Raw genomic sequence first — 17375 nt, forward strand, 5'->3', positions numbered from 1 at the left:
GCCACAGGAGGGCACTCTGCCAGTCGCCGTGAGGGCGGCAGGCAGACTGCCTTCGGCAGCTTGCCTGCGGAGGGTCCGCTGGTCCCGTGGCTTCAGCGGACCTCCCGCAGGCGTGCTGCCAAATCCGCGGGACCAGGGACCTCCCACAGGCAAGCCGCCGAAGGCAGCCTGCCTGCTGTGCTGGGGGCGGCAAAATACCTAGAGCCGCCCCTGTTTGTACAAAACCTTTACATTTCTTATTAACTTTGGGTAGGTGTGTATTTGGGGGTATTCTTGGGTGAACCCCAAAAAGCACATCCCAAGCAACATAACTTGTCTGCACATACAAAGAATTGTGAATTCCAGGGGGTTCCCCACTGGCCCATACATGTGCAGCCCTTCATGGCAATGCTCCCCTTCTTTGCTTGGCATAATATTAAGCCAATAAACAGGGCATGCAATTATTATTATTATTAGTAGTAGTAGTAATAGTAATATTACCACAGTGTGTAGGAGTCCCAGTCATGGCCCAGGACCCTACTGTGCTAGGCACTGTACAAACATAGAACAAAAATACAGGCCCCAAAGAGCTTCCCGTGGTCATGGGTGCCTTATTACAATTCCATGTTTAAAAAAAAGCCCAAGCACATTCTTGTTAATGTTGTAAACTTTGGGGTTGCACAGCTCCACTTTCACTGGGCGCTATTGGGCATGACTTTGTTTTTGCAAAATTTCATCGGTTGGGGTTTGTTTTGCAAAACCTAGACATGGGCTTGTTCGAATCTGGGTCCAATTTTATCTAAACATCTAAAATTTGGGAGCGGACAGATGTTCACGTAAATGACTCTGTTTAGCTCCAGGAACAACTGCCCCAAAACAATGATTGACCAGTCAGAGAGCAGTTTTGGACAAACCAGGACAAATCCAACCCTGGTGTAATGCCACTGAGTTCAGGGGCTCACCATTCCTAAAACCATCTTGTAATGTACATCAGTAGAGTTCAAGATTCACGCCTAGGAAATTAAAGACAAGGTCAGATATTTACCAAGAGGATGGTATCTGCTATGTAACTGATCCCACAGAAAGCGACCATCTACCAAGCCTGTTAAAATGACATGGCTGCCATTAGGAAGTTGAGAGTTTAGATATTGCAGCGTCTGCATGACATTGGAGTGCATTTGGTTGGGCGTAGTCATGTGAGCCACTGTGTCAGGTCTCCTATATATGAAAGAATAGGAAAAAAAGTCAGATAGTTTACTGATTAATGTGCACACACAAAAAAAGACAGTGTTTAGCATGAAACAGCAGTGTTATTAGTCAGTGCTTCTCCATTTTGTAACAGCTGATTAAAATGGAATGAAAAACAATGTTCTTTGGTTTGGTATCACTTATTTCCACAGTCACAAGTCATGTAACAAAACAAAAAACAAGCAAGTGCATGCTTTCTAATAAGCACAGAGAGTGGCCTCCCTATATAAAAGGACCCCAGACCTGATTCTCTTTTCTCTTACACTCATTTTATTGCGAGGTAACTCTACTGATTTCAACTGGGTTAATTTTTATATACCCAGTGAGAGGGGAATTAGGATTATAGGGCAGACTAGATTATTGTAAGTGATCCCTTCTGACCTTAAAATCCACGAACCTATACCATATCAGCCAGTACCTTGATTCTAGTGGGTTTATAATTTTCCTGGGGAACACCAAGGAACTTCAAAGTGCTGTAGGAAATGGTATTTGTGATTCAGCCTGGCATTTTATCCTCTAAATCAGTATTGAACCAGTACCCAGACATGGTGAGAGGGACACTAATATTCTGCCTTAAGGTAAATTTTTTTTGGCTCAGACACAAAACCAAGGTCCTGTCTATTGTGGTCGTTAAAGATTCCATGTCACTTTCCAAGAAAACAGCGATAGTAAGTACAGTGATGTAGTTGTCAAATTCCAGTTTGGGTATCTACACACAACTGCGCTAAATTTACCCCTGAAGTTTCATTTGGAGAAAGTATTCTTCACTTACTGTTCTAAATTGTTGCACTGTTTTGCTGGGTTTTGCTGTTTGGTTTGTTTGACCCCAGAAGTGGATGAAACGATTTTCGAGTATATAAATAGTGTTAGGATGAAATATGTGTAAATTTAAGATACTGTTGTGACAGTTGCATTGGATAACAGCAGATATTTTCCAAACTACTGTGTAAATCTCACATACAATACATTGTTGTCTGGGTATAACCGACAGACATCATCTATAGCTGAGGCTTTCAAATCTTGTATGTCTTTTACCAGTGCTACGAGGGAGAGTGGAATACTGCTGATGTAGCAAATGTAGCAAATTAGATGCAGGAGCAGCAGACATTTCATTTTCCACAGAATAATTGCACAGGAACATTGTTAAAATACTGGGATTGTCAGTGAGACACAGCAACAAAGACTTAGGTTTTCATTGATCGGGAGTCTCAGTTGCTAGTGAGAGCAGATTTACCTTTCCCCTATTGCATTCAGCAGTAAACAGCTTAGAAAAAACCCTGATGGCAAAATAAATTGGAATTAAAAAATGGGCTGCCTGGAGAATATCCCTCTTTTTTATATTATTCAAACAGCTGTTTTATTATCTACAAAACTTCCTGAAATACACACACACACACCCTGTACACACTCCTGTTACTTACACTCCACTGACTCTAGAGATAACAGGCCAGTTTTAAGAACACAGCTCTGCAGAGCAAATCCAGTCCTCATCTCTGTGGCTAAGATGTCCCCAGATGGTGCAACTGGTGGCGTTCTGCGGTGCAAGAGAGGGCTACCCACGCACCTGCCACAGGGCTTGGAGCCCAGCTCTGTGGGGCTCCCTGTGTGGACGTGCACAGGGGACAGGTCATAGACAATCTATGGAAGGAGCCTCCTGCATGGACACTTCCCACCCCATAGTATGTTTATGTTTAAGAATCCATGGGGCTGAAACAGATGCCATCGAGTGGCCTCATTGAGTCTCTCCTCAGCTCCCCAGTACTCAGTCTGGCTATCTGAGGTGGATGCTGGGTAGAGGACATTACCATATACACCTATTTTTAGTGTCAAAAACGAAGTATTGTGTTTACAATTTGTCTCTCAAAAGTCCTTTCGAAATGGACATTTAAGATTCTGTGGTTAAAATTCAGAATGTGTATGTGTGTATGCTGCCATGCACAGTATGGAACAAAATCTTATTGAATGCAAACTACTGGGAAATCGTACTAAATGGGCCATGCCCTGGTATGGGGTGAATGAGTTTAGGTTTACACTGCTGCCCTGAATTTGGAGTTAAATTGTCTTAAAGTCATTCATGAGAGTCTAATACTATTGCTTTCTATTAGTGCTGACTAAATGCTGTAAAACAGTTCCCATTCATATTCACTCTCAGCTTAAAATGAATGTACTTCAGCCATGCGTGTGCCCTTTTTGCTTTTGGTCTCCACAAATGTTCATGCAATCAGTGTCTGCAGAAAGTGATTCTAAAGTCACATGCACAAGAAAGCAAATTTGAGCTTTGTGCACCTGAGTATTCATACTGGAAGCGCTCAAGCCATGAAGCAGACACAATCCCATGAGACTTGTTTGACCAATCACAACAAAACACAGCTTGAAAATTGAAGACCTGCAAAGAACTATTTATAATTTAGCCTTAGTGTTAAAAATATTGTGTCAGGTTCTTAAATGATGTTAACTGGTGTGGCTTCACTGAAGTCAGTGGAGTTATACAGATTTAAATTGAGGATTTGGACTAGTCGATAGAAAAAAGTTAAGTGCTTTCAATTAATAAATGAATTAACAGCACCTGGGGATCTAAATCACATTGTGTATTGCTATAGCTGTTATTATTATCACTCCTGTACTCTTTTTTAACTTGTGGGCTTGGGGGCAGGTTACACTCTTAGCAGTCAGGAGACCTGGATTCCATCCAGACTTTCTTCTTGGGCAAGTCACTAAGGGTATGCCTACATAGCAAAGAAAAACCTATGGCTGGCCTGTGCCAGCTGACTCGGGGTCATGCGGCTTGGGCTGTGGGGCTGTTTCATTGTGGTGTAGATTTCCAGGCTTGGACTGAAGCGCTGGTTCTAGGACCCAGCAAGGTGGGAGGGTCCCTGAGCCCAGAAGTCTACGCAGCAATGTAACAGCCTTGCAGCCAGAGCCCCACAAGCCCAAGTCAGCTAGCAGGGGCCAGATGTGGGTTTTTCTTTGCTGTGTAGACATACCCTAAATCTCTGTGCCTCAGTTTCTTCATCTGTAAAGTAAGGACAATACTACTTCCCTACCTCATGAGGGTAGTGCAAAGCTAACCTTAATGCTTGCAAAGAACAACAAACTCTGTGGAAAGCAGGTGCAATTTATTTTACAGCTGAATGTTGCATAGGTGGAGTCTTTGAAAAGGCTCTAGTTTTAGTTTTGATGTATTAGAAATGTGTGTTCGTGGGGAGGGAAGGAATCCTGCAGGACAGAACTATGTGCTTAAGCAAGGATTTAGGATAATGTCGTGTGCTGTATTTTGTATGCAAATTAATTATTAGACAAGATTCCTTGGTCGGCACTTAATTTTTGTTTGGTATATGTTTCTAAAGTGTTTAAAAATCCAGTGAGCTGGAAATCAAAAACAACATTCAGGCTTGAACCTACTAAAGTAACATAAGTAGTGACATTTAGTGATCAGATTTGCTGGTCTGCCCTTAAGTCACCTTGTTTAGCCCACAGGTATTGCAGCACTTACAGTTCAAAACCACCATTCTGATCTAAGGCCTGTGCAATATGTAAACACAACGGGTTGAACTGAAGATAAAGTGACATTCTTAACTCCAAGTTTTCCTACCTTTGTCCATTTATATTAGGCGGCTGCTATTTTAATGTATCTTTTTGTAATTTCCTTTCCATGATCATGCTTGAAACAAAAACAAACCAAAAAGATGTCTGACAGGCATTTCCATTTTAGTCTTTGCAACAGTTGCTTCAAGGCTTGTCAGAGAACACTAAGTATGGGTGCACTGTCAACACATCGTCAAAGGACATCATCACAGTTCTTGGACACAGTACTCTGCAATAGCTTCATATCATGGCAATCCATAACACTAAGATATTCAGAAACTGATTTCTGTCACAGCGCATTGTGTCAATTCAGACCATCCAAATGTTAATGTGTGGATGTCTGATAAAATGCTACTTCTTGTCAATCTATTCTAAGGGGCTCTTACATTATTAAGGCCATATATTACCCTTAGAGCTACACCCAGATTTCTCATTGTTATCTTAACACTAACACACCCACACACCCTGTTTAAAAGTTTGCATACTAACATGTTTTTGTCTGATAACTGACAAGATGGAATTCCTTGCTGGGGGTGTGGTCCTTTAGCCCTTATTCATCAGAGTACTACAGGATTGGGCCTTCCACAGAAGGCCAGATCAAGGCCTATGTACCACTTAAATACTTGAAACAGATTTCAGTGGGACGTCAACAGCTCACAGGCCTTGGGTTGGCCCTGTATACAGGGGTAAATTTCACCCTTAGTCCTGAGATGCCCCAGTCCTGCAAACACTTACATAAGTGAATACATTTACACATGACTAGTCCCATTGAAGTTTATGGGAGTGCTCATGAGCATAAAGCATTTTCAGAACAGGGAACAGTAGGTAGTGGAGCCAGTAATGGCAGCACTGTAATAATGAAATGTTAATCTATTCCCATCATACATCTCAGCTGTCCTTCATTTTAGACAGTGGATTACCTCCATTTCACACTTGTTTGCTATCATTTCAGTTGTAATGTCTTTAGACCATAAATACAGAATCAAGAAAGAGGTTGTAGAAATGGTTTATTATATAAAACGGAATGAGTACATTTAATAATTCCACAGCATTTTAAGCTTCGTGCACTACTTATTATCTCTCTTTTTTTTTCATTTTGGGTCTTTGAGCCTCATTGTGTCCCACTTTTGCGCCTCAGCAGGCAGAGAGAGATAATCTCCATCTGTCTTTATTTTTCTAACCCCATGATTGGACACTACAATGTGGGTACTAGAGGGAAAGTAGTGCATGTGCTGCCAATTTCGTTATCTTTCTCCTCTACAAATGCCTATATTACTCACTGCCCAGCTCCCCACATGGGAGGAAGTATTGGCATTTTAGTCGTGCTTTGGCTAAGGATTGTTCCTGCAGTGTATACAGCAGCATTTATCTCTTTTGAAGAGAGAAATGTAGGATTAGGCTGGAAGGTCTTTATTACTGCAATTTAAAGCTGCCTTAAAAGACATTTTTATATGTCTAGACTTTTGTTTAAAGTCATACCCAGTAGATGCTCTGCATTCAGTAGAACCTCTGTGGATGCCTCAAAACAAGTTTCACTGTATATAGAGACATCTTCTTGAAACCAATCTATGGTTTCCTTTCCACTCAGTTCGATCTGTGGGAGCAGTGAATTTCCGCATAATGCAGCAGCATCTTCCCTTCACAGAAAGAGTAACAAGAATGACTGTATTCTTATAACCCTGTGCTTTTGAGCCCAGTAATTTTTTTGGTGGGAAACAGAGAGCACAGAATATTTCACCACACAAAAGTACCACTGTCATGTGACAAAGGGGGGGGGATAAATATTTAAAAAATATTAATAATAAATAGCATTTAAAATAATCTACACAAATGGAGGAGGCAAAGAATAATTTTGCATTGGGGAGGAGAAATAATTTTGTAAAATAATAAAAAATTATGTTACAGACAGAGGAAAGCAGAGGGGTTACCTGAATTAGAGAAAGAAATATTGAAGAGTAAAGGAAATTCATAGATTTTAGGCCAGAAGAGACCAGTATGATCATATGGTCTGATCTCCTGCATCACAGATACTAGCATTTGTACATTTCCAGGATTAGATAGATGTCTAAACTGTTGCATGAAGATGCATAAACCCTGATATTTCATTTGTGTAATGATATTATGATTACATATTACCGTGTATAGGTAGCATGTATTTGTCATTGTCATGTCTTGTCTATTACTGTCAACTTCATTATAGCCTGCTTCTGTTCCACGGCTTTAGACATATTACTGAGCCACTGGGTAATGTAATGGCTTTATTTTCTTATTAATAGCTCAGTACTAGGTTCTACTGTTATATAGCAGATTCGTGCCTCATTGAATGCACAGGTTGGGCAGTGTTGACTTAATAAGCAGCTATTCAATATTTTTTTTTCAGTGTCCAGCCTGTGGTCTGTAGCCTTATTTATTGCACACTATTCAAACCCTGCTCTATTGATTTCCTCATGGCTTCCTTATGGTGCATATCACTACACTACACGTACTTCACAGACATTAATGAATTTATTTGCACAACAGCCGTGTGAAATGAATAGGTATTATTGTCCTCATTTTACATATGGGGAACTGAGGCAAAGAGAGATTAAGATCCAACGTATACTGTAATTTGGGCACTGAATTTGAGATACCCGGGACCTGATTTTTCAGAGTAATTTATACGTTCAAAATACAGCATGTACTGACTTTAGGTAAGACGACTGTACACTGCTTGTTGTTTTAAAATCTGATTTTCACTCATGCTTTGTTCCTATTGCTAAATAACACTTTTTTTTAAGAACGCTATTCAGAGGCTCCTGAAAGGAAGAAATGCAAGTGTCCAGTTGGAGCTGAAGGGTGCTAACGATTGAACGACACAGCGTAGTGTCCCCAGGTCTGGGTTAAGGGTGGAAGAATCACGTGATTTCACCTAGACACACGTAAGGGCAAGAGGCCTATCTGTGAGGTGATGCACTCTGAGAGATGCGAAAGGGAGCACAGTAGCAGCTAGCCCTGTAACTGTGACTAATATTTTTCCGCACAGATAAAAAAGAGCACTGCTAACAACAAAAGCACATTTTAATTGAATAAAATAAGAAGATTGAAATGTCTCGCTAGTGAAAAGGCCTCCAAGCCATATATATGGTAATATAAATGGTATTTTAGTTTCTTGACGCCTTACCCATTGCAGACATCATTCCCAATTGAAGCATAGATAACTATGGCTGGATTGTCCAACAGTTGATTCCTAGCCAAGCTAAAAAATATAAAAAATAAATAAGTAGCAATATTAACGCTGAAGACCATTCTCATACAGTAGTTTGAATTACACACACTGCTTGTGAGAGCATACACACATTGTGAAGTCTTTCTTCTAGATTTAGGCTATGTTAGAATCATTCTAAATCTGTTTTTATTATAGTCTTATATTTTGGTAATTTCATTTTTTTTCATAATTCCCCTTTCCCCTGATATATTTATTTTCACTTCTTTACAAGCTGCTATTCCATCTTCTTTGCATCAATCAGAATCTAAATCAAGCACGCTCCTTTCAGGTAAAACCATGACCAAAGCATTTTAATTAGAAATTGGACAAGGAGGGCATGTCTCACTCAGGATTAGGTTTACACTAAGGCTTTGGGTTCAAGGTCGAATCAGGATATGGTTTTGGCAGCAACGTAGGGTGACCAGACAGCAAATGTGAAAAATCGGGATGGGGGTGGGGGGAGGTTATAGGTGCCTATATAAGAAAAAGACCCAAAAATCAGGACTGTCCTTATAAAATGGGGACATCTGGTCACCCTACAGCAACATTGCTGACCTCTTGAGAGCTAAACTCTCAAGACTATCACCCAAGATGGAGGAAATCTCATTAAATCAGTTAATTTCATGATTATCAAAAAATTTCCAACATTCAGGGTGGAAGAAAATCTTACACAAATTTAAGTGGAGCTGGAAAATAGGCCCCTTCTGGCTTTGGAGCTGACCTGGAAATCCGTGGAGGTAAGTTCAGATCCAGACATTTGAATTGGAAACCACCTCACCCCCCAATTCAAAGAGGATCAGATTCCAGTGATTAATTAGCAACAGGTCATTTCAGACTGAACATACACGTCCCCATTGGTGCATTTAGCCAATGCCCAGGACCTGAAACCTTGGCATTTCATGAATTCACATTTTTCCACGAATGTCCCATTGTATTAGAAGATCAGTTCAAAAGTCTCTTGTTCTGTTTTCATTGATCTATAAAGTATATGGTTTGAGTCCTAGTTCAAGAAGACACTGCTTATCTTCCTATGTACTGCACTGATAGCCGAGATCAGCTGGAATGCTCTTGCTCATCACCCTTATATTTGAAGCGGCTGGGAGCTGAAAGCAGAATGTGGTTGCTTAAGGCCCTCAACTCTGGGACTTTCTCTTCCTGTTGATCCAACACAGGCACAGTTCATTCACCTTCAGGGTACAGTGTAAGGCCCATCTATTCAGTAAAAGCTCAACTGGGCTGGCCTTGCCTGGATGCAGAAATATGGGGAACAAGGGGCTTTCCCTACTTTGTGCTCACTGTGTAGGGGCCAGCCACATGTGGCTAGGAATCAGAGCCACTGCTGTGTGCTAGGTTTCTGCCTTCCGGAAAGGGGTGGCGATGGGCCAGCCCATGGCAGAGCAGGCTAGGTGCAGAGAAACTGGCATTGCACCTATTGAAAGATTGTCACAGAAATAAGTGATCCATCCATACTTCACAGCATGGGTTAAGCCTCGCTTACTACAGTCAAACTTTTTCCTCTTTAAAAACAAGCTGCCAAGAAAAGGAGGAAGGTGAAAAAATATTTACAATTAGCAATGAGAAGACAAAGCTACATTTGAAAGCAGCTGCCAGGCACACAGGAGTGCTGACAAGTAACCACAGCCAAGAGGAACTGCTAAGCGCATTCATGGAGGGAAAGGAATTGAGTCACTGGTGGCTGTGGATGCTCAAGGAGACAGACATGTCTCTCTTGCTGGTGAAGTGGCCCAACGGCTCAGAAACACTTGTTTCTCCAGTGACTCAGCATTTCCTCCAGTTGTGCATTACAGGCACAAGAGCAAAGAGGGAGGATCTATTACAGGAAAATCCTAAGGATCAGTTTTGATTGACCTGGGGCGTGGGAGCTACAGTGTACCTCCATCTATTAACTCGGGGTGTGGCAACTCAAACCAAACCTACTACTCATCTAAATTCAGCTCAGATTTGGGATTGTTGCTTGTTCATCCTCAGCCACTCAGCTTTATCAATCAAAACTTCAGAAATTACATTCACAGAATAAGGCAAAGGGCTTAAGACTCCCATTGACTTCCAGCTTTCATCCAGACACTAAGTATGAGGCAATTCAATCAAAAATGTTTTTATTTCAATTACTTATTCTTCATGATGCAGAAGAAATAGGCAGCTTTCCAGATAATGGTAGGTCATTAAATCTATGGTTTAGATTTAGAATCTATCTCAGCCAGTATATTTTTGTTTTGGTTTGGTTTTTGGAAGGTAGAATTCTAATTAAACTACTGTACCTGCACCCAGGGTACAAATCCCATTTAGTGCTTACCTTTTCATTAACTCCAGAAGATTTTTTGAAGAACCACCTACATGATCAAACACAGTGGGAGAAAGAGAAATAGGGTCACACCATTAAAATTACAGATCTCTAGAGTGAATTTGTTTTTTTTAGGGATGTAGCACACAATCTCCATGCCCTTTCTTTTGGGTTCTATTTATTGAATAAAAATCTTTCCATGGAGCTTTACTCCACCTGCACAAAGCAGTGCCAGCAACTGACCAACACTATAAACATGCTTCCACTGGTATTTTATATAATAGTGAAGGATCTGATTCAAACCCCCAGATTAAAATACTTCTGAACTTTTGGGTAAATTTGAATCTGGATTTGAATCTAGATTTGACTGCTTTGTCCACACAATCATCTCCAGTAAACCAACCATCCTTGTTTGTGAACAGTCAAACTGCTTCTAACTTTCCCTATAAATTGAGAAGTGAATCATTCTCACAATTTAATAAAAATGAATGGCCCACGTCTTGATAACCTTAAAAATGACAAGCATATGAAAAATGGGACTATGCCAACAGCACCTTTCACAACATACGGTGCAGCTGTGAATTTCAGTAGCATTTCACCCAACTGGTAAGCTGCAGATCTTCTGCCCCGGGGGGAGGGAAACCAGCAGACCCAGCCTGTGGCATTCTGCAGTGGAGACTTCACTTAGACTTTAAATCAGGAAAATATCCCTGTTCTGAAAAGTACTTAAGCACATGCATAACTTTAAGCAAGTGCTTAAAAACTAAGCTTGTGTTTAAATACTTTACTGAATCAAGGCCTTACTCATGTCCACAAACCCATCATTCCACATTGACAAAGTCATTTCTGTCTCTCTATGGCCAATAAAAGCATAAGTAGTGACAGCAAGATGGTAGCGGTGGCTATTTTGGAGGTAAAGAACAATAATGGCAGCAAGCTGATAACATTAAAATCTTTCTTTAATTTAATGTATAAAAGCCTGCACTTCAGAAAGGTATCCTCAGTTGTGTGTTCTCTTTAACCGGCTGGACTCTATAACAATCTATAATTGATTGATGATTTATTAAAAAACTCTATTAATCATGTATTAAACCTTTATAAGCAATTTATAAATGTAACCTTAATATAAAGTGACATTTTCTTTGCTTTCTTTTTAATATCAGAGGTGGGTATTTTTAACTTGCTGTATTCTAGTTTTATGTATTGCAATTAGGTCACTAATTGCTACTCATTAGATAGGTATTTTGATTGGTACACACCAGATTATGTGGGAAATGAAAAGGGGCACTGCTGAAATGTGCTGGAAGAGTCAGGTTCCAAGTTGTGCCAACATTCAGCACTGGGCTGCTTGGCTGTAAATGTCTTATTGCTTGATGAACTTTTTGCTCCCTCAAGACAATAAAGCAATTTAAAATGTTAGGGTGCAAAGAAAAAGATTCCAGGTTTCTTCAAATACATCCAAGTGAACTATTATTCCCCAGACAGCTGAGAGGAAGATAACATTTTAAACTTCTAACTGTGTTCCAGGCTGCAGTGAAATATCTTGTGCTTTAATGTTCAGTGGGCCAGAGTATACGTTAACAGGTATAGTACTTGAGCTTTTCAGGTCAAAGGCAAAAAACCACCAATACACCAGATCATAGCACAAAATAATGATGGAATATATGATAAATGGTGATTTGCAAAACTGAAACAATTCCAGCATTAATAAATAAGGGTCGGTTCAGAACTCTTAACAACAGTTAGGGATATAGGGGTAATGTCTTCAGAAGCAAATAGTCTTTTTTGTATGCAGATAGTGAAGTTATTAAGCTACATGGAATATATATGTATACACACATATTATATGCTTTACAACACAGTGACTATTACATTGTGATTACACAGCAAATACAGTGTAATTACACCATGATTATGTTTTTAACTGCTAAGTATTACCTGTTCATATAGGGCCTGATTCAAAATCCACTGAAATCAGTGGGAATCTTTCCATTGATTTAAGTGGGCTTTGGATCAGCCCATTCTGGAAGTTTAATTACATTACTAAACTGCCTATTATCACCCCTTTGATTTCATACTTGATTCATGTATTTTTAGAACTCAGATACATTAACTATATTGTATTTACACTATAATCACTCAGCCATGCAATTAATCTTTCAGTTATATGACTCTAGTGGTAATTACTGATAACAAAAAGTACAACTATAGCATAATTACATTCAATACATTATAAAATGTATGTATATACACTAGGGCTGTCGATTAATTGTAGTTAACTCATGCAATTAACTCAAAAAATTAATTGTGATTAAAAAAATTAATCATGATTAATTGCAGTTTTAATCACACTGTTAAATAATAGAATATCAATTGAAATTTATAAATATTTTGGATGTTTTTCTACATTTTCATATATATTGTATTCTGTGTTGTAATTGAAATCAAAGTGTATATTATTTTTGATTATAAATATTAACATTTTTCAATTCACCTCATACAAGTACTGCACTCAAAAACAAAACAATGTAAAATTTCAGAGTCTACAAGTCCACTCAGTCCTACTTCTTCTTCAGCAATCGCTAAGACAAACAAGTTTGTTTACATTTACAGGAGATAATGCTTCCCTTTTCTTATTTGCAATGTCACCAGAAAGTGAGAACAGGTATTTGCATGGCACTTTTGTAGTCGGCACTGCAAGGGATTTACGTGCCAGATATGCTAAGCATGGCCATGCTTCGGCCACCATTCCAGAGGACATGATTCCATGGTGATGATGCTTGTTAAAAAAAAATTCATGTTATAGCAGTCTCGGATGATGACCCAGCACATGTTCATTTTAAGAACACTTTCACTGTAGATTTGACAAAATGCAAAGAAGGTACCAATGTGAGATTTCTAAAGATAGCTACAGCACTCGACCCAAGGTTTCAGAATCTGAAGTGCTTTCCAAAATCTGAGAGGGACAAGGTGTGGAGCATGCTTTCAGAAGTCTTAAAAGAGCATGGACGCATGTCCCCTGGAATGGTGGTTGAAGCATGAAGGGACATATGAATCTTTAGCGCATCTGGCACATAAATATCTTGCGACACCGGCTACAACAGTGCCATAAGAAAACCTGTTCTCACTTTCAGGTGATATTGTAAACAATAAGCGGGCAGTATTATCTCCTACAAATGTAACCAAACTTGTTTGTCTGAGTGATTGGCTGAACAAGAAGTAGGACTGAGTGATCTTGCAGGCTCTAAAATTTTACGTTGTTTTATTTTTGAATGCAGTTTTTTTTGTACATAATTCTACATTTGTAAGTTCAACTTTCATGATAAAGAGATTCCACTACAGTGCTTGTATTAGGTGAACTGAAAAATACTATTTCTTTTTACAGTGCAAATACTTATAACCAAAAATAAATATAAAGTGAGCACTGTACACTTTGTATTCTGTGTTGTAACTGAAATCAATAAATTTGACAATGTAGAAAACATCCAAAAATATTTAAATAAATGGTATTCTATTATTAACAGTATGATTAATCGTGCGATTAATTTTGATTAACTTTTTAATCGCTTGATAGCCCCAATATACACACACAATGATGTCTGTGTGTGAAAAAGAGGTGGGTGAATACTTCAAAACAAAATCCTGTAACTATTAGATGATTTTTAAAGGAATCCACTTTGACTGTGTTCATGTCCCTCTCATGTTCATCTTTATGAATATTCTAGTAAAATAAATTCACTAGCAGAAATGTTCATCAAAACAACAGATTTTAAGCACATATTGCGGAACATACACAAAAAGTAAATTTCCAACACATAATTGTGAGTATCTGTACTGGAAACCTGATCCTAAGAGTTGCACTAATCCAACCAGGAAACAAAAATATGCCATGCGACCTACCGATCCACTTAAAACAGCTTGAGTTTAGGACTTCAGATATTGAATAAATGTGATGAAGTGATTGTGAATAAGCTATGCTCCAAAAAGTATTTCCAGAAGTTATTCAACAAATAATTTTGAAGAGCAAATAAATTAGATTGGTAAATTGTTTACAGATCACTTGCAAACTGAAGAAAGAAGTGAAATTGCTAGAGAAAATGATTAATTATGAATTATTAACCTAGCTCAGGTATTAAACATGTTGGGAAGCCACTCGTGAGCTATGTGCATCATTTCAAATGAGTGCAGAGAAAGCCTTTATACCATACCATCATGTATTCTGTATATACCACATACATTACAGATAAACTATTTTAGGAGTATTCTGGAGAGTTTTTATAGTTTCTAGTGTGACTATTTTTGTATCTCTCCATCTGTAAAGCAAGTGCCTTAGAGACCATGAGTCCAACCATGCAGGGCTCAGATGGAGCCACAAAAATTTTCACAAATAACGTACACGGGTTTTTCTGTCCCTTAAGACTGAGACAAATGTAACAGTTGTTACCGCAGACCTCTCCATGGATATAAATGTTTACTAGGTCACCTTGGGAAATTGGGACCCTCCAGTTCGCAATGGCACTGAAATCCCATTTCTAGCTTTATAGGATATTGGACATCGCTATGTTTCAGAAAGCTGTAACAGGCCATGTCCTCAGTCTTTCCTGGCTCCCTTTGCACTGTGGCCCAGGATGCTGCTGTGGAACATTTCTCCACTGTGCACAGAGATGTGGAATGCACAGATATGTGCCTCGCTGCAGATGCTTCACAGTTTTCCACCCCCACACAGCAAAACCACGACACTCACAATGCACCCACCTATGCAGATGGGGCACAGGATTTTGCCAACCTGCAGTGATCAGCATTCCTGCATGTTGTAAAATGAACAAACATAGGAAACAAAACTTTCCACTAACCCTACCAACACCAAGAAAATAAAGTCTCCTTTAAGCACCTAAAACTTTACATATGCAACAATTCCTCAGCTGAATTTTGATAGACATATTTTTAGGTGGCTGATTTTTTTTGTTTGTCTCTCTGCTTCACTTTTAATCTCCAAAGTCTGAATTTTAAAGGAAAATCCATCAAAGTCAGTAAGTCAAAAAATTGATCTCCCATTGACTGAGCCTGGGCCCATCTGAAAGCTCTTATCTGGAGCAGCCCTTCCTTCTATTTGTTTTCATATTGACACTAGGAATATGGAGAAAAGATGACACACAGCTTTCTATGAGGCATATGATAAGAAAACTCTTGTCTAAGTGTTATGGTCTTGATTCTGCACAATGCCGCATGGTTCCTGGAGATGCTAAGCACTTTCATTTCCCAGTGGCTTCACTGGGAGCTGAGGAAGCTCAGCACATTGCAGGACTGGTCCTATGACAGAGGAAATGGATTTCTGCACTGTGAATTTCTTTGCATCTTCTTTCTTTTCATGTTTCAAGTAGTAAGTAGCATTATTTTAGGCAGATAGGTTATTTTCTCTCAGATGGGACCACTGTCAGCTCAGTGATCAGTTTTTAGTCTTACCAATGTTGACAGTGTCCATTTAAATTTTCCTGTTTGGGGAAAATATTACACCATATGAGGAAATACTTTACAATACTCTGTCAGGAGGATGATCAAGAGAAGACAGTAAGGGAAGTCATCATGGGACTTTTCTATCACTTGTAATTTTTGTCTTCCTAAATTTTTCTCTCAGTTTTCTTGAGAGAATTTACCCTGGCAAAATCTCACCTCATTTTATACCCTGCAGGTTTCTGCAATATGAGTGTAAAATATTTATGTGAAATGAAAAGAGAGAGAGATGGAGAGCTCATCAAGATGTATAAAAAAAGAAGAGAGGCCAGAGGAAGAGAGGGAAATTGAACATAAAGCTGCTATAGAGAGGTGATGTTATATGCACAGATTATAGAACCAAAAGGGACTATTGTGATCCTCTTGTCTGACAATTTTCATTGCCCCAGGGGATCAATGGAATATGAACCTGGGCCCTCTGACCCTGTGAGTGCCAATCCCCTAGGCCACCAGGACACCTTAAATAGCTCTATTATGTATACACTATACAAAAGTCTGACCTGTACTCTACAACAGCCTTCCGTGAATAAATATATGTATTGCATATAGAGCATATAATCTCCCGAACATCCCTGTACAATGGGGCAGGAATACCTCCTAGCACATACCTGAATGCCACGATGGGGGTGCAGCACACATTCAGGAATAGGGAGGAAGGCATGTTGCTTCTTTTTAGAGCAGGAATAAGATGCATGAGCCAACCTGCCTTGAGAAGGCAGGATGACTGTGGACCTAATCACAATTCAGGAATGATTCATTTCTGTCTCCACTGCAGGACCAAATGGTATTCCAACCAAGTCAGGCACTACCCATTCTGTAACCAGGACTCCTAACATGGTGGCTTTCTGTATCACAAAAGCAGTTTTGATCTTGTATGGCTTTTAATTCTATCACTGATGTAGAATGGCCATGGGAGGTGAGGGAGGAAATATTTGAACTTCCAATCAAGCACAATTTCTAAAGTTTGTAATTCTAGAGGCATAGAACCTCAATGCAAACTTCAGTGTTAAGAGCTAAACTTTTTTAATTTTAGAAAAAATATTTAGACAGAGAAAAATGAATTCCAGGTTAGAGTTACAGTGAAACACATCAATTATTAGTCAGGCAGAAGTCATTCATTAGTCATAGAGTAGATGAAAGAGATCAAGCATAAATAAGTTCTTATTCAGAATCAATAGAGAGACTGAACCAAAGAGAAAAGACACCGTGTTAAACAGATCCTGTTCTCTACTTCTCCACAATTCATGCATGCAGTTATGTAGCATTATTCTGAATGGTGTTCCTGAGCTGTACCCATTAATTCAATATCAAAATCAAACTTTCATCTGTGGCAAAAATGAGGTTATAGTACCATTTTTGGAAATATTCTGGAAGTCTCTGTGATTGCAGCGGTTTCTTCTGCGTAAACGTAGATAGAGAGAGTCTGTCCAGCCTCTGAAACACATTAATAAAAGCCACTCAACTCATATGGTACAAATGAAACCTTTGCTTTAAAGAAAGCGTTAA

At 39.2% G+C, this 17375-nt stretch overlaps 1 protein-coding gene across 4 annotated transcripts in view; it reads right to left on the reverse strand.

Annotated features, from left to right (window-relative positions):
* The window catches only part of AOAH (acyloxyacyl hydrolase), a 114285-nt gene that overhangs the window by 23394 nt on the left and 73516 nt on the right, over positions 1 to 17375 (reverse strand). For all 4 annotated transcript variants that reach the window (XM_039526636.1, XM_039526634.1, XM_039526635.1 and 1 more), the window contains exons 14-17: positions 17221 to 17303; positions 10371 to 10407; positions 7973 to 8047; positions 1025 to 1197 (exon numbers count right to left, since the gene is read on the reverse strand). In XM_039526636.1, the coding sequence (XP_039382570.1) occupies positions 1025 to 1197; positions 7973 to 8047; positions 10371 to 10407; positions 17221 to 17303 (368 nt within the window). The remainder of the gene's footprint in view (positions 1 to 1024; positions 1198 to 7972; positions 8048 to 10370; positions 10408 to 17220; positions 17304 to 17375) is intronic.

The sequence above is a fragment of the Mauremys reevesii genome, linkage group 2, assembly GCF_016161935.1.
Source record: "Mauremys reevesii isolate NIE-2019 linkage group 2, ASM1616193v1, whole genome shotgun sequence".
NCBI lineage: Eukaryota > Metazoa > Chordata > Testudines > Geoemydidae > Mauremys > Mauremys reevesii.